This window comes from Lolium perenne, chromosome 3, assembly GCF_019359855.2.
Source record: "Lolium perenne isolate Kyuss_39 chromosome 3, Kyuss_2.0, whole genome shotgun sequence".
Classification (NCBI taxonomy): Eukaryota; Viridiplantae; Streptophyta; class Magnoliopsida; order Poales; family Poaceae; genus Lolium; species Lolium perenne.
The window spans coordinates 311,075,815-311,088,337 of record NC_067246.2 but is presented as its reverse complement, the minus strand read 5'-3'; the positions used below and the strand labels follow the sequence as shown (position 1 = coordinate 311,088,337).

Sequence of the window (12,523 nt, the reverse complement as noted above, 5' to 3'; positions counted from 1 at the left end):
GGGAATGGTCGAGGAGCATACGGTGAGGCCTTCGAGGTGTTTGGAGTGATTTGTCCTCCACACCGCTCCAACGGAGACTAGCACTCTCAAGAGTGTGAACTTTGGGATACATCGTCGTCTCCGCGTCACCTCGGTTATTCCTATATCCGACCTATTTACTTATGCACCTTACTTTGTGATAGCCTTCGTGCTTGAAGTTATATATCTTTCTATCTCATATATAGTTGCTTGTATTGCTTAGCATAACTTGTTGGTGCACATAGGTGAATGAACCCTAGTTATATAGGTTTTGTGCTCGAAAAATTAAACGCTAGTTTTTTTCCACATTTGTTAAGCCATAATCGTAAAAGTTAACCGTCTATTCACCCCCTCTAGGCGGCATCCGTGTTCTTTCAATTTCACATGATGAAAAGGAGTCAGTCATTCATCAACATTTATCCAAATCCATTGGTAGGCTTAATTGGAGCCATGTTGACCTTAGTTGGTCAGCTAATGACCTTCTAGAGTGCGACTTATGGTTGATTGACTCCCCCTTCTTGGTGGATGATATCAACATGGTTGTCATGTACATGGCTCTAGACAATGCTCCCTGGGCCATTTGGATTCATGGGTTCTTTCTTCAAGTGACTTCAATGCATTGGTCTAGGGCTTCACTCCCCGTCATATCCACAACCTCATGTGTGTCAATTCGGACAACATTGTCACGGTCGGGGGCTCATATAGGGGGACTCACCACCATGCTGACACATCTATCTTTAGACCGAAAGAATGGCATGTATACGATACGTCAAGGATTGGTGGAATGAAAGAAATGTAAGGCTCTATTTGAAAATGTTTCTTCCTTCTCGTCACTCATTCTTCGTGACATTAAATATAATATATATATATTGGTATATGTTTATGGGTTAAATCTGGTGTTAGGTACTTATGGAATTTTATCCTGGATTCTAGGCTTGCTTCACCTTAGGGCCTTGGCCGTTGGCCGAGCTGTTTATATAAACATTTTCTTAATTAATGCAAATGGCGAAGCTTTTGCTACCGTTTAGAAAATAATACTTCAGTCTACATTGGAGTAGATCGCGCAGACGAGTAACTTTTGCAACTCCCCTACCATTATCACTTGTTGAGATCGTAATGTAATTAAGCCACCAGTTATGAACAAAAACATCAGAGAGAAGATCTTCACTTGGAGTGACACCGTCGCAATTGCCCCACCAGTTATGAACAAAAACATCAACGATTGGTGGGACGACACCATTGCTGCCCTCCCGATGGACAAGAGGAAGGAGGCCAGCGGAGCAATTGTATATATACTATGTGGGGATTTTCGAAGGAGAGAAATAAAAGGGTCTTCCGACACAAGGGGCTACTAGCTGATGAAGTAGCAGCTCTTGTTAGAGAAGAAATGGCTCAGCGGGCATATGCCCACAACCAGGATCCCGGAGATGTTCCGGTTGTCCGTAAGTTTGCACTCTTTCGTTTTATGGTTCTTTTTAAGAACGTGAAACTGTACATAAACTCTCTTTTCTCATTAATCGGACGACAGAACGACTGCCTTTGACCTCAATTTTTTTCTGATATGTCCTTAGGGTTTAGGCCAAGCGCTAGCTAGCAATGCAGATGCAGATGCAATGCCCCTTCCACATCACATTCGAAAGGCCCGCGTGGCCGCGTTGACTATGAGATGGATGGAGCACTAATCAAGTCAATTATTGCCCATTTGATCCCCACCACAAAACACCAACATGTCAACACATACCTTTCCCGATTACCTTTTCCCCAGCTCGCTACTGCAATCACACACACCACTTGTTGCTTCGTCTCTGTCGATGGATGCACATGGATGGAGAGTCTCCCATTTCACTTTCCTATTACACAAGTTGACATATAGTACATTCTTGCATACATAATTAGCCCAGGAAGCAAAATAAGTTAATTAACAATTAGGCACCATCCATCTCCACTTTCTCTTCCTCCTCCTGGTCCTGCGGTCGATAGGTATAGCTGCACCATATGACCCTGTACTGTACCCCAACAAGTCAATGCCCCAGCATTCAGGTCCACGAATGGGGCTATCCACCATGTCGCTGCACGCCACGCCACTACGTTTTCGGCTAGCTACAACAACATCCCATACCTTGCGAGCTTAGGGAAAGCTTAGTGCCGCATAGTTTGCATATTTATATCCACGCATGCATGCATTAGCTCCCGTCTCACCTCACCATAACCTGGCCGGCCGGCATCTACCTTGGTCAACCTCCGGGCTGAATAGGAGCGGCGGCGGCATGGCGGCGAGCAAGGGCGCGAACAGGAAGAGCCTGGTGTCGAGGACGCTGGAGCGTTGCAGGTCAGGGCTGGGCGGCGGCGGCAAGGTGTCGGCGGGGACGGCGCCGGGGTGCTTCTCGGTGTACGTGGGGCCGGAGCGGGAGCGGTTCGTGGTGCGCGCCGACCGCGCCAACCACCCGCTCTTCCGGCGCCTCCTCGACGACGCCGAGAGCGAGTACGGCTATGCGGCGCAGGGACCCCTCGCGCTGCCCTGCTCCGTCGACGCCTTCCTCGACGTCCTCTGGCACATGGACCACGACCACGACCACGACGGCGGTGATAACGCGGTCGCGCCGTTGTCGTCGCCGATTTGCGGCATGCAGCGGGGCGGCAGCAAGAGCCGGTCGGCAGGGTACCGGGTGCTCAGCCCGGCCAAGTCGTCGCCGGCGTCCTTCTTCTTATCGCCCAAGGCTTCGCCGATCACCACGACGGGTGGCAAGAGAAGGTGATACAGATCGATCGATCATCGAGCAGTACGTACGTAATCTGCATATACTTAGTCGTCTCTCTCTCTCTCTGTCTCTCTCTCTCTCTTAGGCATACAGGATACAGCTTAGCTGATTTAGGTCGATAGGAATCAAAAAGAAGAAGAAGATCTCTATGCATATGCATGCATGTAAGCGTGTCTGCGTGTGGCCTACAAAAGAAAGCGATGAGTTTTGGGGCGAATGATTTGGGTGTTCTTCCATCCATAAAAAAAACTGTAAAATATGGAGCATGTTTTTATATGGAGTAAGTAAATGGAGTAACCACGACTTGGTGTGAACGGCCTATATATTTATGAGATTTCTCATATATCATGACAATATCATGACACACTGTTGATCGGCTAATCGTGTCTTTCTGCGACCTCTGGCCATCCTTCCCCTATTTTCCGATGCATCCCTTTATGTCGGCCAGCCACCACAGTCTGATCAGGCCATCCCTCAACACCTCTCTTCCCCCCTAGGACTTGCGCCTAGCTAAATATTGTGGTGCAATCGATCAATAAAAATATGAGGAGTGCTCCTGTGCTTTCCAATACTTTTTTTTGCACGTTTCCCAAAGCAGATGGATGGCTGTGATCACCGCAGCGTATAACTGCCCACTTCCCAAGACCCACTCCTCCTAACCACAGCCTTTGATCTTGCTTTGAAAGTTGTGCAAATAAAAATTTCAGAAAGCACCGGAGCACAAGTGTAAAAATATTGTGATACAAACTATTACTCTTTTGCAGTTACAAAGAAGACGTCGAACATCCACGCTTTTTCTAAAATCGCACGCTTGGAAGTTGAAATGACGAACTACTGAACGAAATTTTTTTTTTGTACTGACAGCACGTGCATATATGTAAGCTTTCAGTTCAGGAAATAGCAACCATTTGTTATTATTTCTCGCTCGTGACTCATGCGTTCTCTCTGTCCCGGCAATCCATAGTGTTCTCTCTCCCGTTCTTCCCTCTGCAAAATGTCCTCAGCGATGACATTTCCCCAACGACATTAGAGTTCGGGAAGTGCTTATTTTTAGGGAACGATTTTAGAGTACAAGGTTACCAGTTTCTTAAAGTGGTAAACATCTCTAAGGCCTTATTTCGTAATAGAGCTTTTGTGGGAATTAGTGGGGATAATCCCCACCAAATCTAAATCTCCACTTATTTCCAAAAGCATGTTTGGTACGAGAGTATTGAGCGAGTTTAATCCCCGCTAATCCCCACTTTTCTCCAATTCTTAGTGTATTTTTTAATCTCCAATACACTACCCTTACCTAGTGGATTGGGGATAGAGTTTTGTGAAGATTGGATGACGGTAGCGGTTTCACCCAATACTCTAGATCGAGTATTATCTCCACTAATTCACGTAAAAACTCTAGTATCAAACAAGGCCTAAGAGTTAATGTGATGTAGTTGATGCACGTGCTACAGTTTGAGACATGTATGCACTTTGGAACTCATAATACAATTGAGACACGCGATGCAATTTGAACATGTTCACAACTACACCACTCTCACTTGTATCCTTATCAATTGCACTGCTCTCAACCGCACGTACAGGGAGGAGCACATAATTTTAGTCCCATATTGACGAAGGAGATAGGGCTACAACGGAATATAAACTGGAGATTCAACAGAAACTTTTCTGAAGTTGAAATAATGTAGTTGAGAAGGAGAAACACGCTTGGTATGATGTAGTAGAGAATAAGGTATGGTGTTGAGAATGAGAAATGGAGTTGAAAAAGACGTGGTTGAGAAGGAAAAACGCAATAGAAAGGACACGAGTGAGAAGGATGAACACATCGGAGAAGACGTGGTTGAGAAGTAAAGCACGGTTGGAAGGACACAAGTGAGAAGGATAAATGCAGAGTGGAGAATACATGGTTGAGAAGTAAAACGCAGTTGAAAGGACACAAGTGAGAGTGATAAATATAGTGGACAAGACTAATGCAGTTTAATGGAAGCAATTGAGAAGAGAACCCACAATTGAGAAGGGAAAACACGGCAGAAAGGATGTATTTGAGAAGAAAAAGCAAAGCTCAAAGCACGTTCTCAAAATGGCGCAATTGAGAAGCAACAAAATGACATAAAAATACCATTGAACGAGCAGACAGAAAACACAGGATAAACGGTAAACTTGAAAAGTACTTAGTTCAGATGATAAAACACCTTTGAAAATACATAAGATGAGAAGAAACGACGAAGTTGAGAAAACTGTTTACTAGAGTTTCTTATAATGTAAACTAGCACTAGTTTGCAAACCACTTATTATGTCCCCTCCTCACTTATAGGAGGGTGACGGAAGGAGAGGGTAGACATGCGTTGTTGGTGGCTAGAGGAGGGCGACAAAGGATAGTCTGATGGATATATATCATCTCACCATTAAAGAAGGATGAGGAGATGTTGGATGTAATAGCTATAAAATACAGGACTCTCGCCCACATCGCCGAGGCAGGGATATGGCGACCCGGTGGGAAGCCGAAGGTTAAGGAGGCAGTAAAGGTGAAGCCAATGCGGGCACATTACACTCTGGAAGTAGTATTGTGCATATCCAAAAAAAAATCCAGAGATGAAGCCAACACATGTTGGAATTAGCACCCTTTTTCGAACCATGCAAAAGAGTTGCATGTATCCATTAAGAAAAGAAGAAATCCAACTGAAGGCAAGGTTCAAGAGATACACATAGAGGTCTAGAGAAGGAAAAACAGATCTCCTACCCTGCTAAGCTAACAGATTGAAGTAAGGAATTAGCACCCTTGGGTGGGCATGCCTGCTCACATGAATGAATTTGCCTGGTACTTTTATTTTAAGCTTCTTTCCTTTGCAATATTTAAACTGAGAAATTTTGGATATCCATAGATGAAGGTTTACAATTTCAAATCCACCAAATTAGTATCTCAAAAGTCAACCTTATTTCATTGGGAAGAGAGAAATTACGGGAAGTTAACTCCGATTATATGGGGTGTTTCACAGGTTGTTTATTTGGATCCTTACTTCCGATTATATGGGGCGTTTCACAGGTTGTTTATTTGGATCCTTACTTAAGTCCAATGTTTCATATATAAAAATGTCACATTAAATATTATACAAATAAAGGTTGTAGGAGTCAAGGAAGTAAGAGCATGAGCTATGGAGGCAATATCATTCTACTGCCTCACATCTCCACTTAAGAGGAAGCATGGCTATATTTCATTGTTTACCCGGTTCCATGGCAAGTATATCTTTACTATTATATTCGAGTTGGTACGTCGTCAAACATGTTTGATGTCAAAGATTGGAGACATCTTGACCATCCAATCTTACTAAACGTTCCCCGCTTGCCATCTAGCCGTCTGTGCAATCTACCCGCATCAAATCTCCAAGCGCCAATTAATTTCCAAAAGTCGTCATGTTAGATAAGGAAGTACACAATCAACGGATGGACGAATCGCCACAATCAAGGGATGGACGAATCGCCAGAATCATAGAATCCCCAAATCAAGGGATGGACGAATCGCCACAATCAATCGGGAGACAACAGATCGGTAATACATGGGGAAACAAATCAGGATACGGTTGCCAGGCGTGAGCCTGCGACTTAAAAAGGTTCCTGAAAATAACACACACCAACCAAGATTTACATGTATCAAATCAGTAACTTCTTTTCTTGCCTCTCTAGATCGTCTTCGACCGCATCATGAGGATCTGACCCAACACCCAAACAGGAGGTCAGCATGAGCTCGCACAAGACTGTGGACGGCCGAGGTGCCCGCGTCGTGGTCGGCGAGGGTGGACCATGCTTCACGCTGAGAAAAGGGAGGAACATCATCGTCCATGACAACACCAGACACAACTTCAGGCATGCACGCAAGGCGGCGAGCCGGCGACGGATTGCAAGATGCTGGACGACGACCGCATGTCAACCGCTCCAGGACATGCGCATCGAGCGCTGCTCGCTGAAGGCCTGCACCTATGGCTTCATCGATGTGACCGGGGCCTCCATCGTCGTGACCCATCCTCTTGGTGAGCCACGAACAACGCCACACTCCTTTGGCATTAGGGCATCTCCAGCGGCGTGACGCAAACGGACGCTCAGCGGCCGTTTGCGTCCGCCGTGACCGGAAATGCGTCTGGGGCCTGTTCCAGCGGGGCGACCCAAAGTGACCGGGCCGTCCGCGGAGACGCAAACCTGGCCCAAATATGCGCCAGGTTTGCGTCTCGGCAGACGCTCGACGGACGCGCAAAGTGTCCGCTCGCTTCCCCACCGGGCCCGCCTGGCAGCGAGTCTGCATCGAGGGCATCGATTCAGGCGGTCAGCGCTTCCGCGTCTGCGCCGCAGCCTTCGCCATCAATGGCGCGGCTGCCTGTTCTGCGCGCGCACTGGCGGGCGGCGGCTGGGCTTCTGCGGCGCCTTCAATGGCATCGTATCCCGCGCGCGCCCGCCCATAAAAGTCCACCGGCCGCGTCGCTCCTTCGCCCACACCTCCACAACCACCACCACCGCCGCAGCGCCATGGGGAAGAAGAATGACTTCGAGGCCTCCGGCAGCGGCAGCAAGAAGATCCCGCTCCCCGTCTCGGTGGGGAGGCTCATGCACGGCAAATGGATGCCGTGCGACGACGCCTGGTCCGGCGTGCAGCTGCCTGGTGGCTGGCGGCTCAGCTGCCGCCGGGTGCCTATCCCTCCAGTACCTGCGCGCGAGCCTGATCGGACCGCGGAGATCCGGCGCAGGAGGCGGTATCTGCCGGCGGACCTCCGCGACGATCCGGCGTACGCCATCGACTCGGAGCTTTGGCGTACGTACCTGTCCACGGAGACGGACAGGAGACGAAGGGCAGGCTTCATGGGCGACAGGGATTACCCCTTCGGCCCTGCATCGCCGGCTCGTCGTCAGCAGGCACCGATGCGTCGTGAGCAGGCGCCGACGCGTCGTGAGCAGGCGCCAACGCGTCGTGAGCAGGCGCCGACGCATCGTCAGTAGGCGCGGATGCGACGTCAGCAGACGCAGCACAACGACGCCGACGACGACGACAAAGCCTACGCTGTGTACGACGACGACGACTACGTCGAGGCGCTCGCGTACCATAGCGAGGAGGTGAAGGACGACAGCGACGACTACGTCGCTGTCGTCTTCCACGAATGGCAGCAGGCCTTGGCGGAGGGCCGGAACTTCGACTTCCCGGACAACATGACGGACGACGAGATGGCGAAGGTCGCCATCCTTGTCTCCGAGCACGACGCGCCTGTGCAGCCGCCACTGCCCCGCTACGCCACCGCCGTCATGCCGTTGGGCCTGTCGGCGGATGAAGCACTTCGACGGGCGCTCCTGGAGTCGGCGGCGCCTCCGCCACCGCCGCCACAGCCGCAGGCCTAGGCGCCTCAACCGCCGCCACAGACGCAGGCATGGGCGCCTCCACCGCCGCCACAGCCGCAGTACTGGGCGCCTCCACCGCCGCCACAGCCGCAGTACTGGGCCCCTCCACCGCCGCCACAGCCGCAGCCTCCTCAACCTCGAGCACCGGCAGCGCGCCCGGCGTACGCTCCCCCGGATGCCAACTGGCCTTGGGTCGTACCGGACCTCATCGTGCTCGACAGCGACGAGGAGCAGCACAGCGGCGAGGAGCATTAGGCGTTTTAGGTTTATTTTTTAAGTATGTAAACTATGTTTCATGTTTTAAAAAAAAAGATTGGTCCTAAAAAAATGCGTCGTGCCGCTGGAGCCACCCCTGACGCAAACGGACGCGCGGTCTATTTCGACCAAAAGGATCGACGCAAACGGACGTGCGTGGACGCTAAAATGCGTCGCGCCGCTGGAGAAGCCCTAAAGACGCCTTCTATGGTGGGGCATGGGGGGGGCCTTCTCCTTGGGGCCAGGTCTTGTGCAGAGAATAAGGTAATGACCGTTTTTATACAGTGGTGTTTAATTTACTTATAAGTTTTCAGACCACTAGGTTTATTGGTCCTGCGCAATGCACAAATAAATATGCTGAGCGGTGTAGGGTATTGTAAAAAACAAGTATTCACCACGGAAGTCTAATCAACTTTGTTTATAGTATCAATATTTTTTGCTCCCTTCAGTGTCTCCTACCCAACAAGTTATTCAAGTGTGTTACAGAGCAATCACAAATAAATATCTGAGAGAAGGAGACACATTTCTAGGACTCTTATTCAATGCATGTATTCTCTTTCGTTTTAGATCATATTGCACAAAATAATATTGTACTATTCTTCAGGCTCGTGAAGTATATGATGTTGCGGCTCAACATGTTCGAGTGATGCCATAGAGGTTAGAGTAAATAATATTTTTCGTTGCTATTGCAACTTTCGTCAGTTCGGATATAGTGGTAGGCAATGAACTCTACTTCGCACAATCCATAACCATATGCTCCCCTTCATCATGCACCGCCTCCTCTCGGGCCGCCGCGATATGTCGAGACCGTACTGGTCGACTCCCCCCGACATGGTTGTCTTCGTCCCCAACGTCAGCCTCCAGCATATAGGTAGAGGAGGGATCCACCTACACATGCTACACCCGGACCGATCCTACGAATGGCGTGACGTTCAGGAAGGAGACGACAATCCAACCAAACTTCATGTGGACAGTAAATAGCTAATCGTGCCTTATTTATTTAAAATCGGTCAAAAGTAAAATCAAACTCTGTCTGAAAAGTATCATCCATTTTTGTTTATGGCGTGAGCAGTGTGCATTATGTGGCCCATTGATTTCTGGGCTTCATGTCAGAAACATTTGGAGCTAAGAATGATACGTAAGTAATGGATACTAATGGTGCTGCAAAAAATGCAGAGTTCTTTCCAAACAAATGAACTATGCATATACCAGCATTGATGATATTGGTTCTTGTTCAATCACTTCTAGGGCTAATAATCGACAAACATGTGAACTATGCATGTACTATGCATTCTTGTTGGCATTTGATATTGGTTCCTTTTCAATGTTCAGTTATACTTCACCAACAAAATTTGTTTCACCATTTGATACTAATCATAGATCAATAAAAGTTTATAAAGAAAATGATCATAGTTATCTGACCACATTCTTAATTGAAACCATCTTAATTCCATGTTTTTATTCAATAATATGGTTGCCAAAAAAATGCTTGTAGGTACTGATTTATCCAAAGTGGAGGAGGGACACTTGATGGTGTTGCTCCACGGAGAGGACAAATGTTCCAAATGGATCCACGAAAGCTTGGAAATGATATTGCAGGCTTTCGTGAAATCAGTCTTTACATGTTTTTTTATCTAACGTAATAGTTGGAGAAATATATAGTCTGGAATATTTGATGGGATCATGAATTTTTATAAGAAAAATTGTTAACAATTGTATAAACCCCTTTCCTATCTTGATTTCATAGTATGTATGGATATGTAAGATTGGTCCACTGTGCTCATGATAATGCTTGCGATTCATCCTTCTAACTCCCAGTTAAAGTGCAATGAAATTTCTCTAGCGTTAGGTGTCCACTTTTATCTAAACAATGTCTAATTTATGTCTATGTGACCAGGGGAGGGGGATAGCGAGACAAAGGAGGCTCGGGTGGGGCGCTAGGGGCGAGAGAAGAGTATCAATGTTAAAGAAAATCAGAAGGGCAAGGATCATTCGATCATGTATGTTGGTCACAATATAATGAGGGAAAAATGGAAAATGGATGTGTTTCATGTGCCTCCGTAACAAGTTGGAGGCAGAGATAAAATATGAACAAAACCTAAATCCAAATGTTAACATGGAGGAGAGAATGACAAGTGGTGAAGAGTGACCCAGAGGAAACCGGAGTTTGTCGGCACGTGGTTCAAAAATGCATTTGTGTCGCGGTCGTTAAGAACACTTTGATTAAACATGGTGTATTTTTATTGTTTTTATATGTTAGAAGTTTTATAAGCCAAAAGCGACGTACATATACATGACTAATAAATATGCGAAGGCCGTGGCAACGCACGGGCATTCCACTAGTGCAGTATAGTTATGAGATAGAAGCTAGAATGTACAGCTGCAAATTGTGACCGTGACCGAACCTGACGACGTAGGCCGGCAGACGTGGCCGAGACGATGGGCCGCGCGTGCTGAACGGATCTTTTACGGCGCAGTATTCAGGGTCAGCGCGGGCGCGCGTTCATCCGAGACCAGTAGGAGTAGGCGCGTCAGCACGCATGCGCGGGCGATCGTCCTTCTTGATTTTCTTACGCTAGCTGGGGAACCAGTCGCGCTCGCAGATTGATGTATATTCTTTCTTTTCCTTTTTTTTTGCGAATAATACTGTACTACAGTAGTACATTCGTGCACGAGGAGAAAATTTCCAACCGTTTGGATCGACCGGAGCGGAGCGAATTCCACGGCTGGTCTCAATCCGGGGGCAAAAAACCACCATTGTGTGTTGTTCTAACAAGAATAATCTATTGTTGAAGGCAGAATTGAACGCAGCTGAAATTCAATCTAGGGTGTGCACACGAAACCACCGGAAATACTGTACATTGTTTACATGGTACATATACCTACTTAGCGTGCCTTTTTCTCTCGGAGAAGGATTTGTACTTTTACATACTTTTCGAACCAGTGGCAGACCCAGAAAAAATATTGCCAGGTGGGCACATTCCCCAATTTTTAGTTTTTGCAAAGATCATGTGTAATAAAAATTTACCCAATAACTAAGCATACAAATTTACCCGGCCACCCAGTTGCGTCCGCCACTATTCTGAATAGCGACGAAAATGTCATTTTCAAAAATATACTGGCGAGAAAAACCACCAGTCATTTGCAGCAATAATAATGCTCCCATAGTTGTACTCCCTCCGTCCCAGGGCAAAGGGCGTATATTTTGTAGCGCGATTATTAAGGAGGGATTAGTGAGAGAAAAAAGAATCGTTACTTGCCCCTTTTACCCCTGCATGCACCGTATTAATTGGGGCTCCTTTATATTCGTTAGATGCTGGGTCTCTTCGTTATTTCCATTGCATGTCTCCGCTCTACATGCACGGCAGTAACTTTGGGCCATAATTTAAGGAGGATGAGAGCCAGACGGGGGAGAGGATGTGCAGATCGAGGCGGTGGCCGATTAATTTATGTTGAAGACGAACAGCACAGCCACCGCTCGCCTGGTTTCGAGGACGAGGGGATACGTAAGTGGAGGGTAGAATCGGGAGGATTAGGAAGCCCAACAGGCCACGCCTTAAGCCTTGACAAAATTTGGAAAAAAATTATACGCCTTTTGCTCTGAGATGGAGGGAGTAGATGTGTAGACCTACCTGAGGACCAAGCTCATAACCAAGGGGTTATTTTCTGTTAACCTACCGGTGGATCAATGGCTTCATGTCACTACATAGTACATACCATCCGTGCCTTTTATAAGGAGAAACACTTCACTAAGAAGATGCATAGCTTATTTATCATTTTATTTCCTTCTCTTGTATCATACAGTCCGAATATGTGGATAGTTTGTCTTGTCCACGCACTGCAAGCTGATGAACTTTGGTAGATTGGGCATAGAAGGCATCAAGAATTACCATTGCATAGCTAGAATTACTACATGAACTTTCTTGATCGGTACGGCACCGTGACTCTCACTCCTACTCCAGCGTGTCAACTATTCGCCCTATGCCATATTCATTTGCTTATCGTCATGCCAGCCTGCTTTGGATGTCTAATACACCAGACTTGCTTGCCATAGAGTAGAAGCGGCGATATTGGCGTATTAGCGTTTGCAAGAAAAGAAGGATAGCACCAGTAGTTCGCTT

At 47.3% G+C, this 12,523-nt stretch overlaps 1 protein-coding gene across 1 annotated transcript; it reads left to right on the top strand.

Annotated features, from left to right (window-relative positions):
* Window positions 1-2,044: 2,044 nt before the first annotated feature.
* LOC127345434 (uncharacterized) lies at window positions 2,045-2,994 on the top strand. Its single transcript, XM_051371909.1, has one exon. The coding sequence runs from the start codon at window positions 2,193-2,195 to the stop codon at window positions 2,772-2,774; it is 582 nt and encodes a 193-aa protein (XP_051227869.1). The 5' UTR covers window positions 2,045-2,192; the 3' UTR covers window positions 2,775-2,994.
* The last annotated feature ends 9,529 nt before the right edge of the window (window positions 2,995-12,523 follow it).